We start from the raw sequence: 21,930 nt of genomic DNA, 5'->3' as shown, positions 1-21,930 counted from the left end.
GGCCACCTCTGGAGTGTGGACTCTGGTGCAAGATCTTTCAGGGCACACTGAGCCCTCCTGAAATGCAGGTTGCTGATTTCTCCTAAGCTTAACCACCTCTGAGGTGCACATTAAAACCAGTTCATATGCCCTTGTTTATTGCACTGTCCTTACTAAATTAAAGCATGTGACAACGTAACCACCTCTATAACTACATCTGCTCCCAGTTCTTCCTGGACTCTAGCTCAAGGTCTTCACAGTTCTTCCTCCATGACAAGTATGGGGACAGAACTCTTTTGAAGACTCTCAGGACCCGGGGTTGAGTGGCTACTTCTCCATCTCTAGGCAGGTGCCACCACCCCAGGCACAGGCTCCAGGCATCCTGAGCCCCAGAATACCTATCCTCTCAGCCTCTTCTAGAAGGATCCATCCCAGGGGTAGTACTGTAGGAGCTCACAACTTCACCAAGATTATACCCCTATGCAGGTCTCCTTGGAGTTCAAGAGATAGCTTTGCGACCATTTTTTAAGGCTTTTAATATATAAGGTCTGTCCAGAAAGTATCCAGTCATGTAATATGAAAAATAGAGACATTTATTGAAGAAAATCCAAGATACAAGAAACATTGTACATGGGACAATGACACCTCAGTCTCCTTCAAAGTAGGCATCTTGGGACCTCACACAGTTCTCCCAATCACCATCAACTGCCCCGTCGTATTTTCTTGGATCTCTTTGATGGTCTGAAATTTCTTTCCTTTCATAGGTGATTTTAGTTTTGGGAAACTCAGAAGTCACAGGGTGCCAAATCTGGACTGTGGGGGACTGAGTTACCTGGGCGATTTGATGTTTTACCAAAAAAGCTTTGCATAAGACATGATGCACAAGTGGCCACGTTGTCATGATGAAGTTGCCAATCTCTAGCTGTTCATAGCTTTGGCCTTGTAAATCATCCAAATAGTTTTCATGAAGGAATGTTCAAGCTTAATACAAAATTTGATGGCCACACAGTACACATGCTCATTCAATGGCATCTACCACCCCAACCAACTAGTAAGTGAAGTCGTCATTGTTCACACATGCATTCCAGTCCACTCTCCTTGGCTGCCAAGTTACACCAGTGTTACACAAACCATTGTTGTTATATTAGCAATGGTTGGACTTTTTCCAGACAGACTATTTTATATGTATATGTGTATATGTAGATAGATAGAGATAGATAGAGGTAGAGGTAGAGATAGAGATAGAGATAGAGATAGGCATAGATAGAGACAGAGACAGAGACAGAGATAGAGATAGGAGATAGAGATAGGGGGAGAGAGAGAGATGCCAAAACACGGTCACATAAATTGTGGTACTTTGAGAATGTTCACAGGTGAAAAATGAGAACTTTTAACAAATGCAAACACCAATGTAACCTCACCAGGAAATAATGTCTATAACCAAATTAAGGGCTTTAATAAATGTGAGGACTTGGGCAATGGGCTCAGTGATAGGCCCAGCCTGTGACCTAGACTTTGGAAACCAAAGGCCTCTTAACTATTCCTTGGCGCAGGTGAAGCCCTGTTGCCCAGAAACTAAAGTTCTTGCTCCCCTCTCAAGCAGAGGAAGGAAAAACACCTCTACTCAGCGACCCAATTAATTTATCCAGCAGGTTGTCCTTTTTCACAGTGTTGGCCTCTTATCACCATCAGAGAACTCCCAACCTTGAGTTCTTTTAAATTCACCCCAGGGGTGGATTGGAGCCTATCCTGGCCACACTCTTTTTTTCTGAGTTTTTAACTGCCTAAGTGTCTTGGGGTCCCCAGGACCAGTGGTATGTAATTAGAGAAACTGTGAGAGTTGGTGGGTGGCTGGCTTTTTAGCTCAGTTGAATCACAGTGCTAAATTGAGTTCAATAAGAAGATACATACCTCAGGGGGAGGAGGAGGATACCTGCCTGGGAGACCCTGGGAGGTGGGGTGCAGCCTCTAGTGAAGTCCTTAAGCTGAACAGAAGGCACACAGGGATATTTTATTATTCATTGAATGGTGTTTGTTGTGTTTATTTTATTGTTCTTTAAATGGCATGTGATGGATTTAGAATACATTTTAAAATTTAAAAATACATTGTATCCTCTCAAATCCCTTTAGGAACAAGGCACAGGGTAAATAAATGAGGAAATGAATGTGCAAATAGATGAAATAGTGTATTTATTCTGAATGCTTCTTTTTCTCTTCCAGCATCTGGTCAATGTTTCCAACAAAGACGTACATGTTCATACTTTGCCCCCACAGACCAAATACTTTCAGATCAACTATGTGAAAAAGGTAAGTGCTATTGGACAGCCTGTTCTCCCATGGTGTTCTTTGTGGGATTGTGGTTTTCTGTGTCATAGGTCAGGTGTGTGGAGTGTTGTTACCAGAGTTCTGCTCTCTGAGTGCTCTGGGACCTGTCCCAACAAGATATTCCTTTTCTTCTAGGAACACCACCTTGTTCCTGGCTTGTCCCTCACGGTCACTGTTACATTTTCTCCAGATGAGTGGCGATATTATTATGACAGCATCCGTGTTCACTGTAAGGTAAGTTTCTTTAAATCAGGTGTTTGAGGGTGGGGTTGGTGTCAAAACTAATATCCTCAAGGGAAGGAGAGAGATGGAATGACAGGTATGAAGTTTCCCAGCCCAATGCCTGGTGTTCCTTGCTCAGCCTGTCTGAGTGGCATGAGCATCCTTGTCCAGCGGGTCCCAGGTGGGAACTCATTAGGCTGCTGAGATCTGGTAAAGCCACGAGACACAGTTTGCTGCAGGTTTCCCACCTGCCCTGGCCTAGAAACCTCATTTATCATGGGATACTGGGAATTGATGAAGGCTTTTTCAAATAACTTAGCCACACTCCTTTAACTGCTAGATTAAAAAATTACTGAGAACCCCAATTGGTGTTTATAAACACTGAGGACTGGATCATATCTTATGTGGAATATCCTCAGAGGCAGCCCTTGGAGTCTGCAGAGCTGTGGGAGCCTGTGTGGCCAGACCCCAAGTGGCTGACTGTGCTGTATGACTTCTTAGGAGCCTCTTCTGGGTCACCTAATTCATCCTTTGGCTTCTGCCAGAGTCAGCTGCTGAGCTGTCAGTTCTTCTCCAAAAATGGTCACTTCCACACTTCCCTCTGCTCTGTATTCCAGCCCCAACTCTTGTAAGTTGAGAAGGCTTAACATTAACTAAATTTAATTTTTCAAAACTAAAATGGAAGAGTATGCATTAGTAACAAATGAGTTTCCATTTTTTTAAAAGGAAAAAAACCCTAAAACTAAAACTAGAATATTGCTTTCAGGAAGAATATTCTGTACAATGCAAATCCCTAGACCAGGCGTTGTGTAGAGTGTCCAGAATGTTTCCTGCTCTTATTAATAGTAATGCTAAAAATACCTTGTATTTATGCAGTACTTTCAACTTTTTAAAAATATATATTTTATTGACTATGCTATTACAGTTGTCCCATTTTCCTGCTTTATTCCCCTCAGCCCTGCACCCCCATACAACCCTCATTTCCACTCTCTTAGTTCATGTCCATGGGTCATACATGTAAGTTCTTTGGCTTCTACATTTTCTATACTATTCTTAACTTCCCCCTGTCTATTTTATACCATTTATGCTTCTACCTACCACTATGCTTCTTATTCCCTGCACCTTTTCCCCCACTTTCCCCCTCTACCTCCCTGCTGATAACCCTCCATGTGATCTCCATTTCTGTGATTCTGTTCCTGTTGTAGTTGTTTGCTTAGTTTGTTTTTTAGGTTTGGTTATTGATAGTTGTGAGTTTGTTGTCATTTTAGTGTTCATATTTTTTATCATCTTCATTTTCTTAGATAAGTCCCTTTAACATTTCATATAATAAGGACTTGGTGATGATGAACTCCTTTAACTTGACCTTATCTGGGAAGCACTTTATCTGCCCTTCCATTCTAAATGATAGCTTTGCTGGATAGAGTAATCTTGGATGTAGGTCCTTGCCTTTCATAACTTGGAATACTTCTTTTCCAGCCCCTTCTTGCCTGGAAGGTTGCTTTTGAGAAATCAGCTCATAGTTTTATGGATACTCCTTTGTAGGTAACTCTCTCTTTTCCTCTTGCTGCTTTTAAGATTCTCTCCCTATCTTTAAATCTTGGGTAATTTAATTATGATGTACCTTGGTGTGTGCTTCCTTAGGTCCAACTTCTTTGGGACTCTCTGAGTTCCCTGGACTTCCTGGAAGTCTATTTCCTTTGCCAGATTAGGGAAGTTCTCCTTCATTATGTTTTCAAATAAGTTTTCAATTTCTTGCTGCTGTTCTTCTCCTTCTGGCACCCCTATGATTCGGATGTTGGAATGATTAAAGATAATCTGGAGGTTCCTAAGCCTGCTCTCATTTTTTTGAATTCTTGTTTCTGCATTCTTTTCTGGTTGAATGTTTCTTTCTTCCTTCTGGTCTAACCCATTGATTTGAGTCCTGGTTTCCTTCCTGTAACTGTTGGTTCCCTGTACATATTTCTTTATTTCACTTTTCATAGCCTTCACTTTTTCTTCTATTTTTGTGACCATACTCAACCATTTCTGTGAGCATCCTGATTACCAGTGTTTTGAACTCTGCATCTGACAGTTTGGCTATCTCTTCATTGCTTAGTTGTATTTTTTTTCTGGAGCTTTGATGTGTTCTTTCATTTGGACCATTTTTTTGTTTGTTTGTTTTAGCACACCTGTTATGCAGTAAGGGGCAGAGCCTTAGACATTCACCAAGGCAGGGCAACCCAAGTTGCTGCCTTGTGGTGCTGTGTGTGGACAGGGGTCTGAGAGGGAACATTGGCGCTTGCTGGGCTCTCAGCAGCTTTCAGTCACTTTCTCTGTTACCCACAAGCAAATTGGGCCCTTCTGGTGCTGATTCCCAGGTGAGTGGGTTTGTGTATGTCCTAGGGCCCTGTGGGTCTCTCTAATGAACTTTCCTGTGAGGTTGGGGAGTTTCTTCCACCTCCACAACACCTATAAGTTTCTTTCAGTCAGAGGTTTTGAGGCTTTATTTCCCCATGCTGGAACCCTGGGTTGCTCAGTCTGTCTCACTCCCCAGTTGTTCCTCCTGGTTTATCCACATGCAAATGTGGGACGGCAAGCTACTGCCTCGCCTGCCTTGGTCTGCCCCAGTCCTCCAGCTGCCACCCTGCAGTGAGTCCTCTCCACCCGTCTGCCCATCTGCGCCCCTCCTACTGGTCTGGGTGAATGTTTCTTCTTTAACTCCTTGGTTGTTGGACTTCCATACAATTAGATTTTCTGGCAGTTCTGGTTGTTTTTTGTTTTTAAATTTGTTCTTGTCCTTCTTTTGGTTGTGTGTGGAGGCACAGTGTGTCTGCCTACACCTCCATCTTGACTGGTAGTTACCTTCAACTTTTTAATTTTTGAAAAGACCTTTAAGGAAAGGCAGAATATCCCCATTTTGCAAAGGAAGAAACAAGGCCTGGAGAGGTTGAAGGTCATGCTTAAGGTACTATATTATGCAGGACTGGAAGTGGTTCTCTGTTTATGCTCAGCTCTGGATTAGCTAATTCTGTGCTGGTTTCTTTCTCTCAGGCCACCAAAGATTGTGTTTCCCTATAACTTTCTGAAATTGAAAGACAACTACTGTCTTCATATCTACATGAGGGAATCATTATTTTTAGCCTTCCTGCATAATAGTGAATATCATTTCAATGAGATATATTTAAAATTATTTGCACTTTATTTATGGCTAAGGAAAATCTATATTTTAAATGTATTTAAATACTCAGGTTTTTAAGGAAATATTTTTTCTAAAAATATATTTTAATGATGGAAAAAATAAAGTATCTACTAGTTCATCTTTAAAACTTTTAGTCTTCAGTATGATAAATGTGACTTTTTTCTCATTAATTTTAGGGTGATGACACTTTGTTTATTCCCATCCATGCCTATCCTGTCATGAACACGCTGGATTTTCCCTCATTTATAAATCTATCAAATGTTCTACTTGGTGAAAGGTGAGTTACCAAAATGAATTACCAAATGTCATAGGATGTGAAAAGTTAAGAGATGATATATAAAAACTTAGAGTTGTACTTTTCCTAAAGGAAGATTATCTTTCTAGCTGAGGTGGACCTGATTTGTAATTGCAAAGGGAAAAAAAACCACCAGAACAAGTCAAAATATTATAAGCAAGAAAGGGAATTGGGTCATTTAACTGAAAGGTGCAAGATGAATCTTCAGGCATGGCTGGGTCTGGGAGTTCAAAGCAGGTTGCAGGAACCTGACTTTCCCCATATCTTGGTTTTCTACAGGCTTCTTCCTCAGCCTCTTCTTCAAGGGGGCAACACAGCTGCCAGGAGCTCCAAATACTATTGGCATCCTGGGTGGTTGGAGGAACTGTAGGGGTTGTGGGTATTTAAGCAAAAGTCTCAGCACTGAGTCTTATTGGACCATCTTGGAGCTCATGCCCATCTATTAATCAATATGTGTTTTTAAATGAAGGGGGAAATGTATGCAGGAATGACAAAGATAATAGATAGTCACTATAGAAGCCAAATTTTGGATTCCTGCTCCTCTTTGTTGGGAAAATAGTTGATAATTCCAATTGTAATTTAAGATATGTCTTGTTTCTTCAGTAAATATTTATTTAATATCTACTGCCAGGAATAATGTTCTGTCCCTAGAGATACAAATAAGATGGGTATTATGCTGTTAGATATTGAGATATAATGGCCATGCCAGTTGTTAGAATCTTGAAATAATTCTTCTCTGGTTGGGAAATATATTCTGCCCTGAGCCTCGCCCCATCCCTCCATCCCAGCAGCCTGGCCCTCTGTACTACCACCCCCTTGCCCCACAGTGATTCAGCAGTTTGAGGGGAGGTACCTGCAGGGCCTGGCTCCAGCCTCTTTACCCATACTAATTGAGCTCTGCCTGCAAAGGCTCCACTGAACAGCCAGTTCTGATTCTGAAAGGCTTAGAGTCTAGGGAGACAGAACTATGTCATCAATTAACTACACTAATTACTAAGTGCTGTAATAGAGGTTTACATGGGTTCCTATGTAGGCCCAGAAGAGGGAGTGCAAACCTGATTGGAGAAATGGGGAAAGTCTTCACTCATATGGGGATGACATGTGCTTATCCTCAGAGGACACCATGGCGTGGGCTGTGAGGATGACATTCCAGGCAGGGAAATAGCATATTCAAAGCATGGTGGCAGCAGAGAGCATGGCTACATCCTATAGGTGCTGAAGGGCCACTGAAGGATTTTAATCCACCCAATAGCTGGCAAATATATGATACATCTTGATGCAGGCCCAAATGGTAAGCAAAGACTTTGGGGCTTCACCATCCTCTGTAGGAAAGACAAATTTAAGTGTCCACAGGCAGCACTAAACAGGGAGGGATTACAAATTGCTGGAATTAGAGAGAGGGACAACTGAACCCTTGTGGAGGTAGGAGGGGTGCTGAGGTATGAGTTCCAGGACCCTTCTTTTTTCATGCTATCTGTTGTCCTTGAGTGAAACCTCCACATTTAGATCTGGAACAATTGCCTTAGTTCAGCTGATGTGTGGCCCTCCTCCCTCATCCTGCATACCTTCCTATGAGCTTCTGACTATTTTTTAACAACTCCTTAAGAATTGTAAGTTAATAATACACACAGAAGAATATATACTGATCTGTACAAATTATTAATAAAATAATATAATGAATAACAGCTTTAAGACTTAAAACATTACCAGTAATTTTGCAACTATTCTGAATTTTGTGATAATCATTTTTTAATAGTTTTGACACACATGTATGTAGCCCTAAAAAACACATTGTTTAGCTTTGCCAGTGTTTTATATTTACACAAATGGAATCATACTCTATGTAAGTTCTTTTGTAACTTGCTTTTTTTTCATTCAGTATTACGTTTTTGTGATTCAGCTATGTTGATTCATACGGCTGTAGTTCACAGCTGTAGTGTGTACTTTATGGATTTTTTTCTCTGTTCTACTGCTAATGGACATATGGGTTTTTTTCTTTTTTGGCTTTGCCCAACACTATTGTTATCTATCTTTGTACATGGCCTGTAGCACATATTGTAGAGTTTCTCCTGAGAGTATACCTAGAAATGAAATTGTAGGTTCAGCAAAAAATTCATTGTTATTGTCTAATGTCAAATTATTTCCCAAAAGGTTGTACCCATTCACAGACTCACCTGCAGTGCATGACAACTTGTTTTCCTACCTCATAGCCAACAGTGGTTATTTTCATACTTTTACAATTTGGGTGACATGTATTCTTGGTTCCTTGTTCTTTCATTTTCTGTTTATTTTCCACAAAACATTCTGCCAGAACTCTATCCCAGTATTTCCTCCCTCCCACTCATCAGTCCTTCGTGTCTTCACCTGACCTTCTTGGTATTAAGTGGTTTGTACAGGGACCCCAAGACTCACTTAACAAAGATGAATCTCTCTTGATGGGACCCACTTACTCTATACATTTTGAGGTATAGCTGTTTTCTTGAAATGGGTGAATATAGAAATTTTTACCAAAATTGAAGTGGCAGGAATCATCTAACTTTCTAATTCATCCTCTTCCCTCCTTTCCTCCCTCCCTCCTTTCCTTCCTTCCCTCCCGCCCTCCCTCCCTCCACCTTCTTTCTTTCCTTCCTTCTACCTTCCTTCCTTCCTTCCTCTCTCCTTTCCCATACATCTCTCTCTCATTCTTTTCCTTCCTCTCCCTCCCCTTCTTTCTTTTTTCTCCTTCCTTCCTCCCTTCCTTTCTTCTTCTTCTCTCTCTCTCCCTCTACCCCTCCCTACATCCCTCCCTTTCTCTTCACAAATTACTTTTTTGCTTGAACCATAAACCATGCTTATGAGAACAATGGCTTAATGAGCTGATGAACATGATATGCCTTAAAATGCAGACATTCAGTCTTGGTTCATAAAACATAAATCTATCAACGTCCCTAGAGGGTTTTCTGGAGTTATTTTGCATATAATTTCCTTCATTTGTAATCAGAATGAGCATTTCAGCTAAACAGTTTTAAACTGAGTTTTGTATAATGATATTATATTTTTTAAAGATTCTTTCAAAAGATAACTGTGCTACCTTTTTATCTTGCCAACATTCTGGCAGCCAGCAGTGCCTTCCCAAGACTTTATACACTTTACTTAATGTATTTTCGCCAACTTTTAACCATCCATACAATCTTAGATTACATTCAATCTAGAATGTTTGGTAGCAGGACAGGGGTAAGTATGTAAGTGGGTTTTCACATGAAATGTCCCCTACTAATCTTAGCCTGCCTTACAGAATAAAGGTATCATTTGGGTAGATTCTTTATTCAGCATTTATTCATTCAAGAAATCTTGACTGAATGCCAACTATGTGTTAGGCACAATGTTAGGTACTAAGGATACAAATGATTAAGACCTGATGTCATGATTAAAAAGACAATTATAGGGGGATTCAAGATGGCAGCTTTACTCTAGGCAGAGTGTTTCTCGGCTTCTGTGAAGAGGAGGGAAACTCTCGGATTGGTGGAGAAACAGCAAGTGGACTAGGTTACCGAATCACTTTTGAAAGCAGGATATCAAAAATTATTGCGATCATTGAAAAACCAGACAGTTTTAAAGAGACTGCTTCAGGACAAAAGGGACCCAGGGATCAGCGCAGGGACCAGGGGTGTGCAGTCCCTGGGCCCGGTGCTCCTGGGTCTGCCTCAGGGCTCCTGGGAGAGGGGAGTCGCTGCTCCCTCCCCCAGATACGGGGGTTGAGCAACTCCAGGGGAAAACTTGTTGCTTGGGGGCACAGAGAGGCCAGTTGGACTGGGAAAAAATCTCCCAGGAACTATGAACACCCACCCAGAGACCTGGGAGAAGTGAGGGCCTCCAGCCAGCAGGACCAGGGGCGGCCTGGAGGAGCACCCGCACCCCTAGCCTGGTGGGAGTGTGGATCGGTGGAAAACCCAGAGCCAGGAAAGGGCGCAGTGTTCTCGGGTTTCGAGAGCCTTCGGTTCTGAACTGTGGAAGTGCACGCCCCATCAGGAATCCTGACTATCGCGCTGTGATCCCGGAAGGGACGCAGTGCTTAGTGTGTTCCTAGAGCCCGAAACTCAAAAGTTTGGTGGAGGGGCATGCCCTTTTACGATTCCCAGGGAGGGCACAGTGAATCCCAAAATGTCGCCGGTGCCTCCTGAGATCATAGAGCTGGAACCCTGCAGGGACTCCAGAGTCCAGAAGAACTTGGCAGTGAGCTCCAGAGAGCAAGTGTGCTCGGGAGCGCCTAGCGTACCTGAGAGACTTGCTGAGATTTGGCTGGGAAGAGAGATAAGCATTTCAAAAGTCCTTCAGCCAGCTGAAGCCAGCAAGATCAGAAAAACTGGTCTGGCCAGTTAGAAACCAACAAGAGGTTTTTTTTTTGTTTGGTTTGGTTTGGTTTGGTTTGGTTTTTGTAGCTGTTGTTGGTTGATTGATTTTATCTTGTGTTTTAAGTGTCATTTTATTTCTCAATTCTTATTGTTTTCATATCTCCCAATCCCTTATCTTTCTCTTCCATTCATCCTAATATTATTCTTTCCACTCCAGATTTATCTCTCCTGCACTCTACCTTCTGCTTTTCTTTCCTTTTTTTAAATCTTGCAAGTTACTGTAAATTTGTATTATCTTTTTCTCACTTTTCTGACGTTTTTTATTTTAATAGTATTTTGGTATTCTTTTTCTTTCTGTATAATCTTCTTTGCTTGGCTGGTTATACTGTCATTTGATAGGTTCCCCCTGGTATCTCAGTCACAGTGTGTTGATAATTTACTATCCTTCATCTGTATTCCATTAATACACCTCTCAAGGTTCTATACTCTTTATTCTTGTTATCTAGATCTCATCAATTCTGCCACAAGACTGTCACTTTACTATTACTGTTAATAAGACCTAGTCCATACAGTTGTAAATACTACTCAATACCCCTACCTGATCTCAGTTCATTTTGCAATTTCCTGAACTATACTATTGTGGGGGTTGTCTCTATTTTTTTACACACTACTGCTATTTACTAATCTTTAATCCAACCCTACCTTAGAATCTGACCTCCCATAGCATCACAGATTTCTAGATCCAACTAACAATCCTCTCGTCCCCAATAAGAGTCTTACCTTCTTTCCATCCTTTCTAAAACGTGGATGGTGGGGTGGAGGATCATGGTTAACACTATAGGAGCCAAAGGATAACCCATCTCTTCTCTACTGGCCGCTAATGTAAATATCATAGTATACTGTCTTGTTGTCTTAAACCATTTCACCTTACTCCTCCAACTGATCACAAAAAAAGAGTAGGGGGAAGCTGTGAACACGAGGATATACAAAAGAGATTGCACCACTGAATCTCACAAGTATTCTACCACAGAAGTTCACACCATAATTACAGGGAACCAGAACAGATCAATTTAAGAAACAGAGGCTAACAAGAAGAAACCCACGAGTAATGAGAAAACAAAGAAACAATCCCCAATTGAAGGGAAATGAGGAAGCCTCAGGAAAAATGCTAAATGAAATAGAGGCAACTCAACTATCAGAGAGTGAGTTCAAAACAATGATTATCAGGAAGTTCAATGAACTCACAATGAGCTATCAGAAATTAGAGGGAAACTACAACAATCTCACTGCAAACTATATAAACATGAAAAAGGAAATAGAAACTCTCAACAAAGGCCAGGAGCAAATGAAGAATACAATTTCTGAACTGAAGAACACAGTAGAAGGAATGAAAAGCAGGATCGATGAAGCAGAAGATTGGATTAGCAAGCTAGAGGGCAAACTAGGAAACAACATCCAGAAAGAGCAAGAAAGGGAAAAGAGGCTCAGAAAGAATGAAGAGGGATTAAGAGAAATGCAAGACAATATGAAACGTAATAATATCCATATAATAGGGATGCCAGAAGGAGAAGAAGAAGAGCAAGGGATAGAAAACCTATTTGAAAAAGTAATGATGGAAAACTTCCCTAATTTGATGAGAGAAAAAGTCACACAAATCCAGGAAACAGAGTCCCAATCAAGAGGAACCCAAAGAGACCCACCTCAAGACACATCGTAATTAAAATGGCAAAATTTCAAGACAAAGAGAGAATCTTAAAAACAGCAAGGGAGAAACAGGAAGTAACATACAAGGGAGCCCCAATAAGGCTAACAGCTGACTTCTCAATGGAAACACTTCAAGCCAGAAGAGAATGGCAGGAAATAATCCAAGTAATGAGGACCAGAGGTCTGCAACCAAGGCTACTTTATCCAGCAAGGCTCTCAATCAAGATAGAAGGCCAAATAAGAAGCTTCCCAGACAAAAGAAGTCTAAAAGAATACACCTCCACCAAACCAGCTCTGCAAGAGATTCTAAAGGGACTGCTTTAAGGAAGGGAAGGAAAAGAGAGAGAGAGAGGGGGGAACACACATACGTAAAAGACAATGAATAAGTACCTATCAATAATAACCTTAAACGTAAATGGATTAAATGCCCCAATCAAAAGACATAGAATAGCTGAATGGATAAGAAAAAATGACCCACATATATGCTGTCTACAAGAGTCCCACCTCAGGATAAAGGACCTGCACAGGCTGAAAGTGAAGGGCTGGAAACAAATCTTCCAAGCAAATGGACAGGGAAAAAAAGCCGAGGTAGCAATACTCATATCAGACAAAATAGACTTCCAAAAAAGGTCCATAAAGAGAGACCCAGAAGGTCACTTCATAATACTCAAGGGAAGAATCCACCAAGAAGACATAAATATTGTAAATATATATGCACCCAACATAGGAGCACCCAAATACATAAAGAAAATCTTAGAGGACTTCAAGAAAGATATGGACAGCAACACAATTATAGTGGGGGATTTTAACACCCCAGTATTGAGAATGGACAGATCTTCCAAACAAAATATCAAGAAAGATATTGTGGCATTGAACAATACCCTTGATGAAATGGACTTAACTGATATATACAGAGCCCTCCATCCCAAAGAAGCTAAATATGCATTCTTTTCAAATGTACACAGAACATTCTCAAAGATAGACCACATGATAGGACACAAAACAAGCCTCAAGAATTTCAATAAAATTGAAACCATACCAAGCATTTTCTTGGACCACAAGGGACTGAAGCTAGAAACCAACCTGAAGGGAAAGAACCCAAAACATTCAAAAATCATGGAGATTAAATAGCATGCTATTAAACAATGAATGGGTCAAGAATGATATTAGGGAAGAAATCAAAAGGTTTCTGGAAACAAATGAAAACGAACTCACAACAACCCAAAACTTATGGGACACAGCCAAGGCAGTCCTGAGAGGGAAGTTCATAGCGATATAGGCCCACCTAAAAAAGTTAGAAACATTCCAAACAAACAACCTAACCCTACATCTACAAGAACTCGAGGAACAACAACAAAGACAGCCCAGAGCAAGCAGAAGGAAGGAAATAACCAAGATCAGAGCAGAACTAAATGACATAGAGACTAAAAGCACAATTCTAAGGATCAATGAATCCAAGAGTTGGTTCTTTGAAAAGACAAACAAAATCAACAAGCCATTAAGCAGACTCATCAAGAAAAAAAGAGAGAAGACCCAAATAAACACAATCAGAAATGAAAGAGGAGAGATTACAACAGATACCACAGAAATACAAAGGAATGTAAGAAATTACTACAAAGAACTGTATGCCAAGAAATTTGAAAACCTAGGTGAAATGGACAAATTTCTACAAAAATATAATCTTCCAAAACTCAATGAAAAAGAAGCAGAAAGCCTGATCAGACCAATAACAACAAAAGAAATTGAAGCAGTAATCAAAAAACTCCCAACACACAAAAGCCCTTGACCAGATGGTTTCATAGGAGAATTCTACAAAGCATTTAAGGAAGAGCTAACCCCTGTCCTTCACAGACTAGTTCAAAAAATCCAAAAAGATGGGAGACTCCCAAACTCTTTTTTATGAGGCCAACATCATCCTAATTCCAAAACCAGATAAAGACACAACAAAGAAAGAAAACTTCAGGCCAATTTTGCTGATGAACACAGATGCTAAAGTTTTCAACAAAATACTGGGAAACTGCATCCAACAATACATTAAAAAGATCATACACCATGACCAAGTGGGATTCATTCCAGGGATGCAAGGATGGTACAATATTCACAAATCAGTAAATGTAATACATCACATAAACAAAAGCAAAGACAAAAACCACATGATCATATCAATAGATGCAGAAAAAGCATTTGATAAGGTACAGCATCCATTCATGATAAAAACACTCGCCAAAGTGGCAACAGAGGGAGCATTCCTCAACATAATAAAGGCCATATATGAGACACCTACAGCCAACATCATACTCAATGGGCAAAAATTAAAATCTTTTCCACTAAGATCAGGAACAAGACATGGCTGTCCACTTTCACCACTTCTATTCAATATAGTACTGGAAGTTTTAGCCAAGCAATCAGACAAGAAAAAGAAATAAAAGGCATCCAAATCGGAAAGGAGGACACAAAACTGTCACTGTTTGCAGGTGACATGATAGTATACATAGAAAATCCTATAGACTCCACCAAAAATCTGCTTGACCTAATAAATGAATTTGGCAAAACAGCGGAATACAAAGTCAATATCCAGAAATCAAAGGCATTTCTGGACACCAACAATGAAACAGCAGAAGCAGAAATCAAGAAAAAAATCCCATTTGAAATAGCAAAAAGAAAAATAAAATACCTAGGAATAAACCTAACCCAAGAGGTAAAAGACCTATATTCAGAAAACTACATAACACTGAGGAGAGAAATCAAGGAAGACACAAACAAATGGAAACATATACCGTGTTCATGGATTGGAAGAATTAATATCATCAAAATGTCCATAGTACCCAAAGCAATTTACACATTCAATGCAATACCTATTAAAGTACCAATGGCTTATTTCACAGACATAGAACAAACTCTTCAAAAATTTATATGGAACCATAAATGACCCCGAATAGCTGCTGCAATTTTGAGAAAGAAGAGTAAAGTAGGAGGGATCACAATACGTGGCACTAAACTCTACTACAAGGCCACTGTGATCAAAACAGCCTGGTACTGGCATCAAAACAGACACATGGACCAATGGAATGGAACAGAACAGAGAGCCCAGAAATAAACCCAAGTGTCTATGGTCAATTAATATTTGACAAAGGAGGCAGCAACATAAAATGGAGTAAAAATAGCCTCTTCAACAAATGGTGTTGGGAGAACTGGGCAGCTACGTGAAAAAAAATGAAATTAGAGCACCAACTTACACCATATACAAAAATAAATTCAAGGTGGATAAAAGACTTAAATATAAACTGTGACACGATTAAAGTCCTAGAGGAGAACGTAGGTAGGAAAATATCAGATATTTCACAAAGAAACTTTTTTACAGACATGTCCCCTACAGCAAGGTACATAAAGGAAAGAATAAACAAATGGGACCTCATGAAATAAAAAGCTTCTGCACAGCTAAAGAAAACAGTATCAAAGTAAAAAGAGATCCAACTGTATGGGAAAACATATTTGCCAATGATATCTCAGACAAGGGTTTAATCTCCAAAATACATAAAGAACTTACATGACTCCACTCTAAGAGGACAAGCAACCCAATTAAACAATGGGCAAAGGACTTGAACAGACACTTCTCCAAGGAGGACATACAGAGGATCCAAAGACACATGAAACAATGTTCAATATCGCTAGCTATCAGAGAGATGCAGATTAAAACCACAATGAGATACCACTTCACACCAGTCAGAATGGCCATCATAAACAAGGCAACAAACAGCAAGTGTTGGAGAGGTTGTGGAGAAAAGGGGTCCCTAGTGCACTGTTGGTGGGATTGCAGACTGGTACAGCCACTATGGAAAGCAGTATGGAACTTCCTCAGAAAACTAAAAGTGGATCTGCCTTTTGACCCCGAGATTCCACTGCTGGGACTCTACCCTAAGAATACTAAAACACCAATCCTAAAGAACCTATGCATCCCAATGTTCATAGCAGCACAATTTACAGTAGCCAAGTGTTGGAAGCAACCTAGGTGCCCATCAGTAAATGAATGGATCAAAATACTATGGTACATTTACACAATGGAATTCTATGCAGCAGAAAGAAGGAAGGATCTCCTACTCTTCTTCACAACAGCATGGATAGAGCTGGGAAACATTATGCTAAGCGAAACAAGCCAGGTAGTGAAAGACAAATACCATATGATCTCACCTTTAACAGGTACCTAAACAACAAAACAAAGAAACAAGCAAAATATAACCAAAGACACTGAAATAGAGGACAGGCTGACAGTGACCACAGGGGAGAGTAGAGGGAATTTCAGGAGACACTGGGAAGGGTTCATGGGAACAAACTTAAAGGACACATGGACAAAAACTAGGGGGAGGGTGGTAATGGGAGGGAAGTGGGGAGGGGTGGGGGGGCTGGACTGGGAGTAAAAGGGAAAGAACTGTACTTGAACAATAATTAAAATGAAATTTAGAAAAAAACAATTATAATTTCTAATTCAGTATAAACTGAGGAAGGACACCTAATGTAGTTCAGTGTGAGGGGAGTTAGGGACAGATGAGATGGGGAAGCTCAGTCAAGACTTCCTAGAGGAGAACACGTCGGAACTAAGTTTTGAAGGATGACTATAAATCAGCCAGCAGAAGAAGGGTGCAGAATAGGAGAGAACAGGGATGTTGCAGATAGTGCTGAAGCTTGGGCAAAGTCAGAGAGATGAAATGGCACATATATTTGGGCCTGTATAAAATATTTGTGTGACTGGACATGGGTTGCAAGAACTAGACAGGGGAAGTTGGGAAAGAGCTGAGAAAGATAGGCTTTTCTGGAATTTATTGATTTCACCCTGAGGCCATTACTGAAAGATATAAGCAGAGAAATGGCACAGTCATCTCTACCTTTTAGAAATCTTACTTTGGTTCTCCATACAGAAAACTAGAGGGAGATGACCAGGACTGCTGTGGTAAGCCAGGCACAGGACAACAGAACACCTGGACTTTTCAAAAGTAAACAATGAGAGGGCTTCCGATCAAGGTGGCAGTGTAGGTAAACATGGTACTTGCATCCCACTCACAACTACACCAGAATTACAGCTAAACTACAGAACAACCATCACTCAGAACTGCCTGAAATCTAGCTGAACAGAAGTCCTATAACTAAGGATACAAAAAAGAAGCCACATCAAGACTGGTAGGAGGGGCAGAGATGCTGAACTGGCTGATCCCACACCCACATGTGGCAGACAAAAATCAGAAGGCATATTTCAGTTGTGGAAGTACCCCCTATGGAAAGAGGGCTCCCAGCCCCATAACAGGACCCCCCATTTCAGTGTTCCAGTGCCAGGAAGAGAACTACCCATAACTTATGGCTGTAAAAACCAGCAGGAATTGTGGCTGAGTGAGATGAATGACAGCTGGAGTCCCAGGCATTTCTCCTAAAGGGCCAATGCACAGACTTATTCAGACTCAATCCCTCTGTATTCCAGCTCTGGGGCAGCAGTTTGAAATGCACCAGGGACATGCAGAAAGAAACAGAATTCTCTGGCATCAGGGTGACGATGGGAGGGGCAACTTTGTCCCAGACAGAAGTGCTGGCAGAGGCCACTGTTCCTTTGCTTGTCCCTTTTCCCACAGAACCAGCAGGTGGGTGCTGTAATTGAGTCTACATCACCCTGAGTAACACTATTTGCCTCACCCTAGTAATTCCCTCAGGCCCCACCCCACCCAACTTCTGGTCCCACTCACTCCCTTTCCAGTGGCTTTTCTATACAATGGCTGGTCTTGACTCATGCCATGGACTTCCCTAAAATGTCTGAAGCAGCATTTGGCCTTCTCATGCCATGTATTGACTACTAGCAGCAGCCAGCCTTGGTTCACAGCTCAGCTTCTCCTGGGAACCTACAAGTCCAACGTGAGTAGTAGCCATCTGCAGATAACTTTGTAGCTTATGCCAGGTGGCCCTGGGCAAGGCACAGGTGGTGGCTGACCTTGACCTGTACTTCCTGGGATGCCCCAGAACCAGCACACCCAGTGGAAAGTTTCATATCATGTAAAATCACCACCCAGTCACCTCCACCAAGGGTCACACTCAGAGAGCAGACTCAGCAGGTACCAGAGACCTGCTGAAGTAAGTCCTGTTCCATGGAGTTGGCCCCTGCACAGCTGATCCTCCAAAGCAGTGGCAGGCAGTCCTTGCAGCCAACTGCCTGGGGATAAAACTCTCCCACTGAGGTGCCAACAATAATAAGATCTCAACTACAATGGGAGAGTGTATACAGCCCACATGGGGGCACACCTGGAGTGCCCAGCTTGGATAAGCAGGAAGGCTGTGCCACTGGGCGTACGGGACACCTACTAAATAAGCCCACTTTGCCACGCCTGGGAGATGTAGTAGCTTTGCTTAGCACATAGAAACAGCCCTGGTCAGGTAGTTCAGTTGATCAGTGCATCAGCAAAATGTACACCAAAAGGTTGTGGGTTTGATTCCTAGTCGGCATACGTACAGAAGGCAATCTATTGATGTTTCTGTCTCACATTGGTGTTTCTCTCTCTCTCTCTCTTCCTCTTTCTCTAAAACCAACAGAAACATATTCTCAGGTGAGGATTAAAAAATATGTAGAAGCAAACACAGGGAGGCAGCCAAAACAAGGAGGCAAAGAAACGTGTCCCAAGTAAAAGAACAGAAAGAAACTCCAGGGGAAAAAAAACTAAACAAAATGAAGACAAGTAATCTCCTAGATACAGAGTTCAAAACACTGGTTATAAGGATGCTCAATGAATGTAGGGGAAGAGTATATGAACTTAGTGAGAACTTCAACAATGACATAGGAAACATAAAAACAGAGATAGAAAACAAAAAAGAACCAGGTGGAAATGAAGAATACACTAACTGAAATAAGAATACATTAGAGTGGAATGCATGAAGCAGGTATCAAAATGAGAATTGGAAGACAGGGAAGCAGAAATTACCCAACTAAAACAGCAAAAAAAAAAAAAAAATCCAGAAAAGTTAGGATAGTATTAGGAGTCTCTGGAACAATTTCAAACATACCAACATCTGCATTGTTGGGTTGCCAGAAAGAAAAGAGAGCAAGGAATTTTCACATATGTGAAAGAATAATGACAGAAAACTTCCCTAACCCAGTAAATGAAATAGACATACAAGCCCAGGAAGCACAAATAAACCCAAAGAGGCCCACACCAAGACACACCATAATTAAAATGCCAAAGATTAAATATAGAGAATCTTAAATGCAGCAATAGAAAAGCAGTTAATTACTGACAAGAGAGTTCATATAAGACTGTCAGCTAATTTCTCAGTAGGCCAGAAGATACTGGCACAAAATATTCAAAATGATGAAAAACAAGGATCTACAACTAAGCTTCCTCACTCTTCTAAGCTATAATTTAGATTCAAAGGACAGATAGCTTCCCAGACAAGAAACAGCTAAATGAGTCCATTACCACCAAACCAGTATTACAAGAAATGTTACAGACTTCTTTTCTGAAAAAGTATACTTTATTGATTATGCTATTACTGTTGTCCCATTTTTCTCCCCATTATCCCCCTCCACCCCTGTATCCCTCCTTCCTCCAACATCACCCCCCCCCCACCCTTAGTTCATGTCTGTGGGTCATACATTTAAGTTCTGCGGCTTCTCCATTTCCTATTCTATTCTTAACCTCCACCTGTCATCTTGTACCTTCCAACTATGCTTCTTATTCCCTATACATTTACCCCCATTCTCTCCCACACTCCCTCCCCACTGATAACCTTCCATGGGATCTCCACTTCTGTGATTCTGTTTCTGTTTTAGTTGTTTGCTTAGTTTGTTTTTATTTTTGTATTTTTTAGGTTCAGTTGTTGATAATTGATTGTCATTTTAGTGTTCATAGTTTTGATTTTCTTTTTCTTAAATAAGTCCCTTTCATAGTTCATATAATAAGGGCTGGGTGATGATGAACTTCCTTAACTTGACGTTATCTGGGAAACACTGTGTCTGCCCTTCCATTCTAAATGATAGCTTTGCTGGATAGAGTAATCTTGGATGTAGGTCCTTGCCTTTCATGACTTGGAATACTTCTTTTCCAGCCCCTTCTTGCCTGCAAGGTTGCTTTTGAGGAAATTAGCTGACAGTCTTATGGACACTCCTTTGTAGGTAATTCTCTTCTTTTTTCTTGTTGCGTTTAAGATCCTCTCCTTATCTTTAATCTTGGGTAATGTAATTATGATGTACCTTGCTGTGTTCCTCCATGGGCCCAACTTCTTTGTGACTTTCTGAGCTTCCTAGACTTCCTGGAAGTCTATTTCCTTTTCTGGATTAGGAAGTTCTCCTTTATTATTTGTTCAAATAAGTTTTCAATTTCTTGCTGTTGTCCTTCTCCTTTGGCACCCCTATGATTCGGTCATTGGGATATTTACAGATGTCCTGGAGGTTCCTAAGCCTGTCCTCATTTTTTTTAATTCTTGTTCTTCATTCTGTTCTAGTTTAATGTTTCTTTTTTTTTTAATTTTATTTTTTTTATTTTAATCATTGTTCAAGTACAATTTTCTCCCCCCTACTCCCATTCCAGCCCACCCACCCAACCCTCCTCCCTTCCCCCTATTACCCCCCACCCTAGTTTTTGTCCATGTGTCCTCCAAATTTGTTCCTGTAATCCCTACCCATTCCCCCCTGGAATTCCCTCTTCTCTCCCCTCTGGCCACTGTCAGACTATCCCCTATTTCAGTGTCTTTGGTTATATTTTGCTAGTTTTTTGTTTTGTTTGTTTTGTTGTTTAGATTCCTGTTAAAGGTGATATCATGTGGTATTTGTCTTTCACTGCCTGGCTTGTTTCACTTAGCATAATGCTTTCCAGCTCCATCCATGCTGTTGCAAAGGGTATGAGCTCCTTCTTTCTTTCTGCTGTATAGAATTCCATTGTGTAAATGTACCATAGTTTTTTGATCCATTCATTTACTGATGGGCATCTAGGTTGCTTCCAGCACCTAGCTATTGTAAATTGTGCTGCTATGAACATCGGGGTGCAAAGGTTCTTTTGTATTGGTGTTTTAGTGTTCTTAGGATAGAGTCCCAGCTATGGAATTGCTGGGTCATAAGGCAGATCCATTTTTAGTTTTCTGAGGAAGTTCCAAACTGGTTTCCATAGTGGTTGTACCAGTCTGCAGTCCCACCAACAGTGCACTAGGGACCCCCTTTCTCCACATCCTCTCCAACACTTGTTGTTTGTTGCTTTGTTTATGATGGCCATTCTGACTGGTGTGAAGTGGTATCTCATTGTGGTTTTAATCTGCATCTCTCTGATGGCTAGCGACATTGAGCATTGCTTCATGTGTCTTTGGATTTTCTGTATGTCCTCCTTGGAGAAGTGCCTGTTCAAGTCCTTTGCCCATTTTTTAATTGGGTTACTTGTCTTCTTAGAGTAGAGTCGTGTAAGTTCTTTATATATTTTGGAGATTAAACCCTTGTCTGAGGTATCATTGGCAAAGATGTTTTCCCATACAGTTGGTTCTCTTTTTATTTTGATACTGTTTTCCTTAGCTGTGCAAAAGCTTTTAATTTTGATGAGGTCCCATTTGTTTATTCTTTCCTTTATGTCCCTTGCTCTAGGGGACATGTCAGTAAAAAAGTTTCTGCGTGAAATATCTGAGATTTTCCTACCTACATTCTCTTCTAGGACTTTAATGCTGTCATGTTTTATATTTAAGTCTTTTATCCACCTTGAATCTATTTTTGTATAAGGTGTAAGTTGGTGCTCGAGTTTCATTTTTTTGCACGTAGCTGTCCAGTTCTCCCAACACCATTTGTTGAAGAGGCTATTTTTATTCCATTTTATGTTGCTGCTTCCTTTGTCAAATATTAATTGACCGTAGAGGCTTGGGTTTATTTCTGGGCTCTGTGTTCTGTTCCATTG

General features: G+C 40.8%; 1 protein-coding gene across 2 annotated transcripts in view; it reads left to right on the top strand.

Moving 5' to 3' along the window:
• CFAP221 (cilia and flagella associated protein 221) overlaps positions 1–21,930 on the top strand; it is a 129,244-nt gene that overhangs the window by 15,393 nt on the left and 91,921 nt on the right. For both annotated transcript variants that reach the window (XM_036023616.1, XM_036023617.1), the window contains 3 exons: positions 2,200–2,286; positions 2,440–2,538; positions 5,881–5,981. In XM_036023616.1, coding sequence (XP_035879509.1) covers positions 2,200–2,286; positions 2,440–2,538; positions 5,881–5,981 — 287 coding nt within the window. The remainder of the gene's footprint in view (positions 1–2,199; positions 2,287–2,439; positions 2,539–5,880; positions 5,982–21,930) is intronic.

This window comes from Phyllostomus discolor, chromosome 4 (assembly GCF_004126475.2).
Source record: "Phyllostomus discolor isolate MPI-MPIP mPhyDis1 chromosome 4, mPhyDis1.pri.v3, whole genome shotgun sequence".
NCBI classification, from domain to species: domain Eukaryota; kingdom Metazoa; phylum Chordata; class Mammalia; order Chiroptera; family Phyllostomidae; genus Phyllostomus; species Phyllostomus discolor.
Note: the sequence above shows the minus strand (reverse complement) of the source record. Positions and strands in the feature narration are given on the sequence as shown.